General features: G+C 42.8%; 1 protein-coding gene across 2 annotated transcripts in view; it reads right to left on the reverse strand.

Moving 5' to 3' along the window:
• Window positions 1-12,911, reverse strand: part of ESR1 (estrogen receptor 1) — a 252,454-nt gene extending 239,543 nt beyond the window's left edge. The window contains exons 1-2 of one of the 2 annotated variants that reach the window (XM_004263708.4): window positions 11,369-12,911; window positions 8,832-9,353 (exon numbers count right to left, since the gene is read on the reverse strand). In XM_004263708.4, the coding sequence (XP_004263756.1) occupies window positions 8,832-9,283 (452 nt within the window). In that variant the 5' untranslated portion in view covers window positions 9,284-9,353; window positions 11,369-12,911. Of the gene's footprint in view, window positions 1-8,831; window positions 10,126-11,368 lie in introns of those variants that run through there. The other variant, XM_033404774.2, reaches the window with a different exon arrangement.
• Window positions 12,912-13,370: the final 459 nt, after the last annotated feature.

Here is a 13,370-nt window from a genome sequence, read left to right on the forward strand (position 1 = left end):
TAGAGTTGCTTCAGTCCAGAATACTTAATGCCTTTCCCTCTTTTTTATTGATTTATTTATTTGGAGTTTATTACAGTTGCTTTGTTTTGTTTTGCTCGCACAGTATCTGGCATACGCTAAGCATTTCTAAAAATACTAGCTTCCTGCTTCCTTTAGGTTGGAAAAGTTTAACTTCTAATCACAATAGGGTATTAAAGTTGATCCCTTGAAGGCAAAATAAACAAATATAGGGAAGTTACAAACATTCCAGACTCTTACAGAGCTCTCATATTCACCTTCTTCAGTGTAGAGTTGCCAATTCCCTTCTAAAGAAGTAATAAAAAATTGTGGCTGGCTACGTGCTGGGTGTGTTTTCAGCCCTTGACATCTCTGAAATTTAATCCTTGTTGTTGGGTTTAATCCTCCCAACAACCAAAAGACGTAGGTCCTATTTTGATTGGCATTTTACAATTGAGTAAACTGAGGCACATTGAGCCAGAGATTACAACTGGGCAAGGGTCAAGAAACAAGCAGCTGGTCTCCCAAACCTGTGCTTTCATCACTTTATTATATACAATCAATTCTTATTACTTGCAAGTTACGTTCTATGAAGTACAGCGTAGAAGCCACAAACACTGAATTAGTGAATACTAAACCATCACTCCTAGGGGAAATACAGGGTTAGGTTCCTGAGAGCCTGTGGTTGTAACATTTTTATGAACCAAGCAATATACAGCCTTGCTTCATGTGTGTGTGTGTGTGTGTGTGTGTTTCTGTTTAAAGACATCTTATTTAACATATGTTGTTGACTTGTTGACATTAAAATCATGGCCAACAGCACTGTGACTCATGCTGAATGAAGTTTATCTGACACGTATTTTCTCCATAAGGCACATCACAGCATTCTTGTACTTAGGAACACTAGACAGCACTTCAGCACTATGCTTTTTAAACAGCAAAATCACTAATGAAAAGGACAAAAATGCAAAAAACACACAAACAAAGTGGCACCAAATGGACCTCAAACAGGACACTTGTTTACAGTCTGAGAGCTAAAACAAGCAGGCAGAGCTCACCTCATTTGACCTCAGCTAGGAACGTGCATGTTGGATGACTCAAATTTTTCACTACTTTGTGCACGGCCGTGCTACTGTGAATGACTGAGAAAGTGCGATGAGTACTGATCGAAGGTTACAAAAATGTCAGCGAGTAAATGCAAATTCATAAAAGTGCAGTCTGTGAATACTGGGAATCACTGAACTTGAAATGCCCAGTGGAGTCCTTTGCATTTTCATTCCTGAGAAAGGGGTATTCGCAAACTCCCCGCATTCTTCCAGTCCCATCTAAACATCTCTTCCTGACTGGCCTTTCTCGCTGCAAGAGACCAGAGGGAATCAGGGTAACTGGCGCTTCCTGCCTACCATGCTTCTAGGGACTTGGTGTGCCATGCACTTTGCCAAGGGCTGAGGGAAATACAGTGATGTAACACAGGCTTTCTGCTTGGACCAGTGCTCAGGGATTCCTCCTGTTAGAAATCCAAAAGGCTTCTGGAGGCCTCTCAAGTTTTGTCAGATAACTAAAGAAAATACCTTCCCATTGTAACTACATTGTATCCTGTACTCAAATTAGAATGTACATTCTCTCTCTCTGAAGTGCTTGAAATAATCCAGCAGAAATATGTCTTCCCCCCTCCCCCCCCAAAAAAAGCAGGAGTCAAAGTTAGCATAAAGCACCCTTAAAATCAATTATGCTTCTGACAATGTTGTATAGTGAAAGTTTTACCAACAACAACAACAAAAAACTAAAACTAGGGACTTCGCTGGCGGTCCAGAAGACTTCGCCTTCCAATGCAGGGGCTGCAGGTTCAATCCCTGGTCGGGGAGCTAAGATCCCACATGCCTTGTGGCCAAAAACCCAAAACATATCACAGAAGCAATACTGTAATAAATTCAATAAAGATTTTTAAAATGGTCCACATAAAAAAAAAATCTTCAAAAAAAAAAACACTTAAAATACCTTCATGAAGTAAGTAAAATGAATCATGGATGTACCTACGACTGTTCAAAGAGGAATGTTTTTGTTGACGAAGTGGGAAATTACAGTCGGTTTTAAATGCATGGTGTAAGTTCACGTGGATCCAGATTCCTGAAAAGTAGGCCACTGGGAGACCACAGCAAAGGCTGCACTTTTTGTCACCTCCATACCAAATCGACATGCAGAAGCCTGTGGCCCTAGGATTTCACCCACTCACGCAGTAAGACTCCTGGTTGCTCTGTGCTAACACTGATATGTTAACTGCTAGGAATACAAACACACATTTTATTGATATTTCATCTATGCCTTTGATGAGCTACACACTTTGGAACAACGTAGCCAAATGAATGAATGAATGAATGAGCTACGAAAGCAATTTTACTAAGTGAAATTTTCTCCCTGAATTTTTGTTAAGCGTCTATCCTTAAAGACAAGAAAAAATCGTTTTTGAAACTTTTACTGTAGTTAATGCCACTTTTAATGTAGTGAATGGGTTATTAAGGCATATTCTTACACCACTGGCCTTCCCAGGCTAGGGAGGAACTCTGATGAGCCCTGTTCCAAATTTTATTAAAATAACAGACAACAGAGGTCAATAAAGAAATAAACCAGAAAAGATGGGAGGAAAACTGTAGGACTACACAGATGGAGTGACTAAAACAGAGAAGAAAAAAGAAAGCTCGATAGCCGAAAAGAAGCCAAGAAGAGTTTAAAGGGAAGAACAGTAGAAAATAAAGCAAAGAAACAAGAAAATAGGAGAACGGACTATCAAAACAAAGATCAGCGGAGGAAAGAGAAAGGATGCCAACGCCAAAATTACTATTTGTAACACTATTTAGTTGCAGGAAACTAAAAGAGAATTCTCTTTTACTTCCAGGATCTTAAAAGATCGAGTTGCCAAGAAAACTGCCCAGTAAGTAGTGCCTGGCACGCACACATGAAGGCTGCTGGGTCAATGCACTCGCCACTGTTTGGGAACAGGGGGAACGAGGGCGAGGGATGCAGGCTAGAAATGGGACCACAACCACAGAGGCGGAGCCTTCGGGCCAGACAGTTCTGTAGCTTCCAAGCTGAAGGTGAGAATCTGAACATGAAACCTCAGAGGTCACTGGCCCGTCTTGAAGGTGACAACTTTGGGGGAACCCTCAAAAAGAAGGACCCCGGCTGAGTTTATCGAGGGCTCACTGGGAAATATCTAGTCCTGAACGTTTCTTAATTAACTTTATTAACTTTCATTGATCTACTATAATTTTCCCAAGCCTAATTCACTGGAGCTTCAAAAAGTAGAAAATGAAAAGACAAAGTCGCCTACTATCTCATGAAAGATGACACACTTGATTAAAGGAGAAGATGTTATGGGAACAAACTAAGAACTCAATGTGTTCCTCTAAAAAGTTCAGGGGAGAAACAAAGAAAAAAATCCAGGTATGTTTGGATTTTTCTTTTTTAATTTCTGTATAGCAATGGGAGGTACTTAATAGATTTATGGTACTCATATTATTGATAGTATTATTATTGAAAATTTTGACTATATATGTAAATTATAACTCCACAAAAATGAGTAAAGTACATTAAAAATTTTTCATTTCTGTTTGGATAGATATCTCCAGGCTACATAATAGGCATCCAGAAATACTACCCCAACTGACTTCGACACCTCCTTGCTGCTAGCATCATAACTGTCATCACCGTCACCCTCTTCCTCTTCCTTCTCTCTGCCGCCACAGCCACCATCATCGTGGATTCCACCATCACACCACCATAATACTTCCAAGAGTCAACCCTACTCCTTCTTATTCAATTATCACTTTGTTACACCATATAAAATTTTGTCATTTGGGACCAAAACAGTTGCCTTTCTAGCCTTCATATTTTTAATAGGGTTTAAACATGTACATATAATTAAAAGTGTTGTTGATTAATGCAAAATGTTCCCCCATAATTCCTACTAATATTCTCTAAGGTGCAGAACTCAGCATTCATGGTTTCTTCTCTCATGAGCTCAAGAATATTATAAAGGTGCTTCCCTTCACCTCCAGCCCACTTAAGTCCTCAGATTTCAGAGGACGCTGTGAGGGTATGTTTTAGGGATGGAGTAGGGGACAGCTCAGACACACCGCTTTTTAAAATGATGTTATCTGTCAATTCATCAGCAGAATTTAAAATATAAAATAAAACTGCTGGATGATTTTGATGGACTGCCTCCTTTCATGAAATCCTTTACACTTTCGCTTTGGCTGGTTTGTGTTCAAACAGCTGTATTTTGGGGATTTATATAGCATCTTTTACTGGAGTATGAATTTGGGTTCTAAACAGTTGTGGCCACTCTGTTTTCCTTTCTTCGATAAGCAAACTGAGACTTGGAATTAAACCAAATGAGTAATTTGCCTCTATCAAGTCAATGTGTCCTAGAGAAGAAGGGAACACACTTAGCCCTCTCTACTGGGTTCTTCTAAAGTTACATTAAAAATAATACTGAAGTCACTGGGAGGAGTTAGATTTATAATTTTTGTGCTGAATATGCATTTTAGAAAAACTAGAATTAAAATTCATATATTTCCTTACATAAAACTATTATCACATAATCAGGGTTTTGACTTTTTAAAAAAATGTATCTATAAGATAGATGTTCTTTATGATAACCCATACTGCAAACAAATGTTGCAGATGGTAATAAAGATTTTATTTAAATTTGGCTTCCACAGAAAATGAGTTCATATTATCATCAATCTATATTTGCAGTGAAACTCCTGATCACGTAAATCAGTTCTTCCCCGCAGTTTTTTTTTAGCTTACAAAAGCACCAGAACAAATATTAATATGTGAATAAAATAATAAAATAGCGATTGCTTATATAGCTTATGTACTGCTTTCACATATACTAGCTCACTTGACAAAAGTACTAATGTCTTATCATGATCGGAAAGTTTGACATCTTTTATAGTTTTTCCTGATATCTATTGTTCTTGTCATTGTCAATTTCTTACCCCTGTCTTTTACATCCTTAAAATAATAAGAAACCAAAATGCTGAACCTGAATCTTCCCAAATTATGAATGTCACATCTTAAATATATTCTCAAAAGTAATCCAGAGATCCAAATTACCGGAGTGTGAGAAAGAAGGTTAGAATAAGTGGCAATTACCTTTCAGGGGCTTTTTACAAAACACGTACAAGCCACATAGAGTAGGTGAAAATGAAATGGGGTTTGAAGATGTGATTCCGTTTCAACCTAAAATATACTCATTCCCCAGGCAATATGTGGCTCCTTGAACTATTCTTAGACCAACACAAAGAGTCAGGTAAACAGTAACAATTTAAATGACTGAAAAAAGTAAGAACAGGAAAAAAGGGTGCTGAGATATCACCTAACTACAAAGAAAGAATTACTCAAAACTTGAAAATTAACCATTCAAATCTCTCCCTAGAAGTGAGCCTTGCTCAAAGTTGAGAAATAGTTCTAAGTGTTCACCAATGCACAAACTAGACACTAAATGTGTGCATACAGACAGCAGACAAATCACTAGGGCTCTGGCTTTGATGCAAAAGGTTTGTATATTGGTCAAGTTTTTTGGAGAAGTGGGCAATATTTAGCCTTTAAGAATACTGAGTAATAAAACTGAAATCAGCACAGAGTATTAAATACCTCATTTGAATTTTTTAAAACAGAGTGGATATAATTAATTTTCATCTTCAGTTTTATCCAAACTCCCTAAGATATTTGAACTTGCTAAGGAGCCAGGATAAGATAACTCCCACTTGCCTTCATCATGACATTTTAGGTAAGACATGTTTTGCAGAGTCACAGCTTGCCTATTTACAAATTTATTCCCTTTTAATAACAACTTGTTGGTACATGTGACAATCTTTCCCCATTACTATATGTCCAGGGCAGTTTTATCTGTTACATTTCTTCATGCATAAATAAGGCTACATATTGTGGCCAAAAGAAGAAAATACCCATAGCATCTTAACGTTAAATGATGTGAACTTCGCATAAATTCTCTGAACATCCCTGTGGGACATTCAAGTGGGCAATCCACACAGTAGCATTTTATAAATGGAAAAGTTAAGAACCAGAAGTAATAAAGCTTAACCTAACTGACCCAAAGTCACCAGCTAATATGTAAGAGAAAAATAAAATAAAGACAATCAAAACTGCTTTTTGATTTGTGTCGCTAAAACAACCAGCCACTTAACTGAACTTTTTGTTTTCTACTGACCATAACATTTTAGGTCAGTAGCTTTCAAACTTCTTTACCTCAAACCACGTAAGAAATACATTTTTAATCACAGCCAGCACAAACAAGCATGTATAATTAAAACAAATTTTCAGGAAACAAAACCTTCCCTTATTAGATATTACCCATTCGGCTATTTTCTATTATATTCTTTTCTATTTTATTCCTTTAAAAAAAATGTTCTAGACTCACTAAACTAATTTGGTGATCCTCTGGGTCATGACAAGCAGTTTGAAAACATTGCTTTTGGTCCCCAAAACTTTTGGTAACTACTGAAGAAAATGAGAGGTTCCTAAAAGAATCTAATCAGTTCTTTTTACCCAGAGTCAAACAGCAAAACTGAGAGGGGGGAAAAATATTAAGTAACATCTGTCTATTTGAAATAACTCTACTTCACAGAGCCTTCTTTTCCTCCCTGGGTAATAAAGGCAGAATTCAAACAAAAAAGACAGGATGTTATGGTAAATAAACGACAAAGGAAAAAAAATTATTCTAAAACTGAATTTCCACACAGAATCCCATGTGTATGAGTTTTTCACCTTATTTTTTTTAAGTTCCATATTTTTTTTATTATTCTAAAAGTATCTGAATATCATCTAATGCAAAAAGTTTAAGATGGGGCATGTTATAGCGATATTATTTGCCACTGAGATGATGAACAATTTTGAATAAAACGTGATTCCCCTCTTCATTTGACCATGCTCACTTTGTAATTATCAGCGAGGCAGTAAATAATCCACTGAGAAGCAGCCTCATTAGTGCCCATTGAAATTCAGTGGCATTAATTTGCAATAAAAGAACTGAAAATTAAATGGAAAAGAAAATAGTTTCTGGAGTCTACCATAAGGTTATGGAATTCACATCATACCACTGCCTTCCTTCACAACAAGGAGTTTAAAAGGTTTGAGTTAGACTTAATCATTATACTTTGTGCTAACACTTTTTTTTAAAAAAAGTGGGCAGAATTCTTTTTTGTTTTCCATTTTAACCCTGAATTAAAACAAGTTAAATTAACGTGATAGATGCCAACTTTTTAAAGTTTTGTTCATTGTTTGTCTTCTGAGGAATAACTCAGGCTGGACCTGCTTGGCTGTGGGATGTTCTAAAGTCCTTTGAGGGGCTGAAGGATGTGGAGTATGTTCAGATACCCCAAGAGTCTGCCTTCACAATCCTCTGGGGCCACCCTGCACCTTCCTCCTATTTCTTCTGCTACAAATATCTGTGGATATAGAACACTGAATGGAAAATCGGTCCACAGCTTGCTATACAGAAAGATCTGGGTGAAAGTGGAAGGCGAGTCCAGGCACCAGTGTACAGTCAGGCAGTGCCTAACTCAGCACCCAGCCACGTGGGTGCCCTGAGGCCTCCCAGCGGCACCTAGGGCACAGGTATTCACCCGGACCACCTGCCAAAGCCTTCCTCAAGTCCATCACGAAGAGAAGGGAGACGCTGTCAAAAGGAAAATGGGAGGAAGAGGAGAGAAGGAAAGTATAATCTCTACAAGCAAAAATAAATAAGGACACAAAACATTTGCCTGTTAAGTCACAAAAGTGCCCCAAACTACCAACTGCTTCTTCTCCCTTGAAGGAAAAGCACAGAACTGGGCTGAAACCCTGCTCCACAGTCCTGGGGCATTCTCCTCCCTGGTAGGCCAGAAATGAAACTTAGCTGTCAGGAAAGTATTTCAAAACACTCGTGCTTCGATGTGGCATGTGTTAAACCCACAGGACACTTATAAATCTCTGGCTGTCAGAAGTCTTCTGTCTGCCCTGACACGGACTCAGCCGGGTAACTCAGAAATCAGAAACTCCTTAAGAGCCATTGAACTCTATTGCTCCTCTAAGCAGCGCAAGTCGATCCTACAGCCCTCCAAGGTGGGACGGGGAGGGCGAGGAAAGCAGTGCTAGGAATCGCTTCCCAAGGGAATCACCTTCACCATCATTATCATCACCATCATCATAGCGTGCATATTTCCACCCCGAAATTCTAGGAGAAAGTTAATTTTGCAAGCACATTAAAACAAAATTGTAAAATAATACTAATAATATAAATAAATAAAATTCTGAGCTCCGCTAGCCCCAGACACCTTCAGCCTTAAATACCAAAGCGGGACATTTTCTAGGGACTCAGAGCACCTTGTGTTTATTTGCTCTGGGGTGTTCCCCACACACACACACGCTAATAACCTCTGCTTTGCACAGTTTTCCAATATTTGTTTAGTTAGGAAGCACACGGGGTTTCGGATCTGCTTCTCACGCAGACACTGGGGGCGGGGGGGGGGCGTGGAGAACAGAATGTTGCTGGGTTTTTTTTGTTTGGTTTTTTTTTTTTTTTAAGCCGCCAGGCCAGAGAACTTGACTCTCGAACGCGAGATCCCCGCGTGACCCTGGGCCGGGCCGCGCGCTAGCCCTCGGGTCGCGCGTCCGCGGTTCTGGCGGCGGCCGGGTTGCTGGGCGCCCGGCCCCGCGGCCTGCGGGCCCCGCTCCCTCCCGGCGGCGCGGCCCCTCGCCCCCCGCTCCCTCCCGCCGCCGGGCGCGCGGCGGCCACCCCGACGTGGCGCAGCGGGCGGCGCGGGTACCTGTAGAAGGCGGGAGGGCCGGCCTCGCGCACCGCATAGCCGCTCGGCTCGTTCTCCAGGTAATAGGGCACCTGTTGGCCGTGGGGATGCAGGAAGGGCGAGAGCTGCGGCGGCGGGTGCAGGAGCACCAGCGGGCTCGGAGACACGCTGTTGAGCGGCGGGAAACCCCCCAGGCCGCTGGCGCCGAACGCGGCCGCCTCGGACCCGGGGCCATAGGCGAGGCCCGACTGGCCGTAGACGGGCGCGGAGGCGGCGGCCGCGGCGTTGAAGTCGTACGCGGCGCCCTCGGGGTAGTTGTACACGGCGGGCTTGCTGCTGTCCACGTACACCTCGCTCAGGGGCCGCTCCAGGGGGATCTTGAGCTGCGGGCGGTTCAGGGGCTCCAGCTCGTTGGCTTGGATCTGGTGCAGCAGGGCCATGCCAGACGCTTTGGTGTGCAGGGTCATGGTCATGGTCAGTGGCCGCGGGCAAGGCGCAAACCGTCTCCCCCCGCGGCAGAGGGCTCAGCAGCCGACCGGCCACCTGGAAGAAGAGCACAGCCCGCGGTTAGAGGCGGCGCAGCGCATGTCCCGCCGTAACGCGAGCTCCGGCCCTTCCCCGGGAGCGGGCCCGTCCGATGGAGCGGGCCGGCCGGATGCGAGCAAGTGCAGCCCGGCGCGAGCGCGCTCCGCCAACTCCCGGGCTCGGGTCTCCAACTTTAAGTACCGGTCTCCCGAGCTCGTATGCATTACAGAGGTGCTGGAAGCCGGCCAGGGGCTGTTGCCTTGCCCTGACGTTGGCTTAAACATCACTCCAGGCGCAGCTCGTTTTGGAGCGATCCCAAAGAGCAGCTTCCCTGAACTTTACTTTACTTGTCGCTGCTGGATAGAGGCTGAATTTCACTGCAGGAGGGCGGGGGAGCCGAGGGATCTCCTAAAGGTGGCCCAGAGAAGACGGGGTTTAAAACAAACTCGGAAGACTAATCCAGGGGCCGGCTTTCTCTAACGTGCTACCTTATGTGCCCCGTGCCAGGCTCCAATCTATCTCTGTTTGTCTCTCTTACTGTTTGATTCACGCTCCTCGTTGGCTGGAAATATGTAGTGTGTACATAGAATGACCCTGGGGAGGACCACTCTGTAACCGAGATACGGCAGATAGAGTGGGCTATGCGGTTGAATATGCAGACAGCTATATTTAGCAGCTGCCGGGACTGATGGGAGGCATCTGGGGGGAAGGGGGTGGAGATTCAAGGTGTACATATAGGAAGAGCCGCGCTTTGCAGCAGGAGAGCGCTGCCCGACCTCAGTTTTCCTCATCTTCAAAATTCTCCCAAAGTGGTCCCCTCCAGCCACGACCTTCTGAGATTCTCCCAGCCCGACTCGTCTGTTTGTGCTGGACCACAGTACTGTACTTGCTCCCAATAGGAATTCTAATGTGAATGACGATTTACAAAAACCTTCCGTTAGGCGGACATGGGTCTTCATGCCTTCCACTGATTATGCAACCAAAACTTCAGAAAACTGAATATGAAACGTGACCTTACCATAAAAAAAAAATAACCTCAGGTCATTAATCAAATCTTTGGCAATCAGGTTACACTGTTGGTCTAACCAACAAATTTTAAAAGGCAATGATACATTTCTGTTCTTTCATCCTATGATTGGACCTTCTTGGTTCACTTGGACTAGGATATGCAGAATCAAATATCCAGATTGAAAGAGAAATAGAAAAAAGTTTTGTATTGAATTAAAAAGTAAACACACTCAAGTACATTTTATATATATATATAAAACATAATATATACTACTATATACTATATAGTATATAATTGTATATATAAGTATATATTAAAAAGATATGGTCAATATATTGTGCACCTATAATCTTGGACAGTTTATACTTTTTAATAACTTCCTTTGCCCCAGCCTAATGAACTCTGGTATGACCATCAGATACTTTGCTTTAACTGCTATACCAAACACCTGACAGAATACCTGACAAAATGTTTGTGTCATATAGAAATGACAAGGATGCTGTTACAGTAATATTTTGGGTTATCTTTATACTAATAAGCATACATTTTACCTAATTCTTACAAGAACAGACAGACCATTTGGGGGTAATATGCAGATGCAGCTGATTTAGTATGAAGCCAAAATTGAGCTCAGCAACAGTAACTATAGATTGTAAGCAAAGAAAGGGTTAAAAACACATTAGGTGAATCACAGATATTTCTCTTTATGGCCAGCAACCATTACTTTCCAAAGCAATTTTTTTACAGATGACTTCGTTTCGGTAAATCACACTTTCAATTTTCAAATGTCTTTCTAAAACCCATGCAAAAGCACTTCAGAGGGCTCTTAAAAATCTGAACCTGCCGAATTATATGTAAATTACACAAAGATCCTTACAAGTCCTGAAAGCAGAAGGAGATGCGCACATAAACCCATGGAAAACAGCAAATCCTCGTCTCCCTGCTAGGATACAGACACTGGCCAGAAAGGTAAGTTGCTTTCTCAAAATGCTAAAGCTACAAAGAGAAATCAAAACAATCCTACCCTGCTGGATCAAGAGCGTCTTTCCAGAAACGTTCCATGGGCTTGTAGAAGTCAAGGGCTGAGACAGTGAGAATGAAGGAAAGAATGTGCTCACATGTGCCTGTGGCTCCGTGTGTGAGCAAGGCAGAGCGTGTGGGGCTGTGTTTGTATGTGGAATGGCAGGGAATCGGGAAGCAGCCAGTAGGCAGGGCACTTGGCAGCCCCTCCCGGCAGGCACAGCAACTGGGCTGCTGCACAGAGATGGACGAATGGCCGTGGGGAGTGAGGAGAAGCTTGCTGTCTGCTTCTGGGGAGAAAGGTGGCACACTCAAGTCAGCATGACTGGGGAGAAGCAAAACTCCAGCCCTTTTTGCTCCTTATACTTCAAGCCTAGGAAGTGCCCCATGTTTTCTGCTGCCATCCTAGGCAAGAAGGGAAAGCAGGCTTGCTGTAAATCATAGGCTTACGCTAAAATAGGATGCCAGTCAAAAGTGTGTAGATATCAAGTTTACAGAATGTGACACGGGCGGTTTTTCCTGAAGAATATAATTTAACAATAAAAGCCTTCTGGGATACACTTGGATCCGACGCCTTGCTGGCCCCAGCCCCCAGTCTCTGAACAGACACACTGTTGCCTTGCCTCTGATTGCACCAGGAAACCAGACTTTGGAAGAAATGTTTTGGCATTCTAGGGATGTGTTTCCAACTGAAACATAATATTCCTCCACCTCGTTAACCAAACCCACAAACCTTTCCATGAATAGCTCAGTTGACTGCTTTCTGTAAACATGAAAAGATATATTATTAAAAGCCCAGAGTAGGAAGATAAGACAAAGGTGGGTACCTTTGTTGAACTGATTTGAGGCTTTCTGGTTCTAGAGGCACTGATCATGGGGAAAGGGTCTCTCATTTCTCAATGGTGCCCACATGGGTCCACCAGGTTCTCGACTTTTCTCTTGACCATGCTGCTAACACACAATAAGAAGGTGCTCCTAGGGGCCCTCACCCAGTGTCTCAGGACATGTGACACCTAGTGGAGCCTTTGTTGCCAGACATTAGTCACTGCCTTGGGTATTAAATGACTCTAATCACAATGCCAGGAGTGGCCAGTCTCTGGCCTGGGACTCTATGCAGTTACCAAGAGATTTATGAGTGACTCTTGAGACCAGTACAAAGAAAGAAGTTCAAAGTTACTTTTTTTTTAAGTTGGAAAAATGTTGATGATGTCATAATGCAAATATATATTTTGTGCTTTGAAAGGCCCAAAATATTGCAGTATTGGAGCACAGAACCCTTTGTTGTTGATGGTGGTGAATCCTAACTCCTCCTTTAGGTCAGCCATGGCCACCCACGCACTAGGCCAGTCCAGAATAAAACAGGAATGTGCAAGGAAGGGAGGAGAGGGAAGGGAAGGAAGGAATGGTGGAAGGAAGGAGAGGAAAAAAGAAGACAGAAAGGAAGGGAGGATGGAGGACAGGGACTTTGCAGATATTCTCCTTGAACATGGGAAGGATAAGGAACCTCATTATCTCTTCATAGACTTTGCTTATTCTGAAGCTAACCATCAAAGTTAATTCAAGATGTCCAATAAAGGCAGTTTTCCTGAGCACTTTCTTTCCAGCATTCTCTTTCCTGTTCCTGGTAAGAGCCGTCTCCCAGGCTTAATGAGAGTGGGTGGGAAAGGACACCGCACCTTTTTGCCAATTTTCTTCTACTGCTTCTGGCAAACAGCCTCACAGTCCTGCCCCCCGCCCCCTCGTCTTCCCTTCCTCCTCTTCTCCATCCTCTCCCTGCTGCACAGACTCACACTCCCCCGCTCTGTGACTTCCTGGCACTTGCAGGTGAACTAGCGTCAAGTATGTTTCTCTAGCTCCACCCCTGAGTGCATCTCCAGACCCACTTTGCCAGCAGTCTCCTGGGCATTGCTGGCTTCTTCAAAATATGGGTCATCATTCTCTCTCCTCCAGACATGGGGTTCCTCTCAACCCCCCAGTCTGTGAAAAGCATCCCTATTCCCTCCAGT

The sequence above is a fragment of the Orcinus orca genome, chromosome 12, assembly GCF_937001465.1.
Source record: "Orcinus orca chromosome 12, mOrcOrc1.1, whole genome shotgun sequence".
Taxonomy (NCBI): Eukaryota; Metazoa; Chordata; class Mammalia; order Artiodactyla; family Delphinidae; genus Orcinus; species Orcinus orca.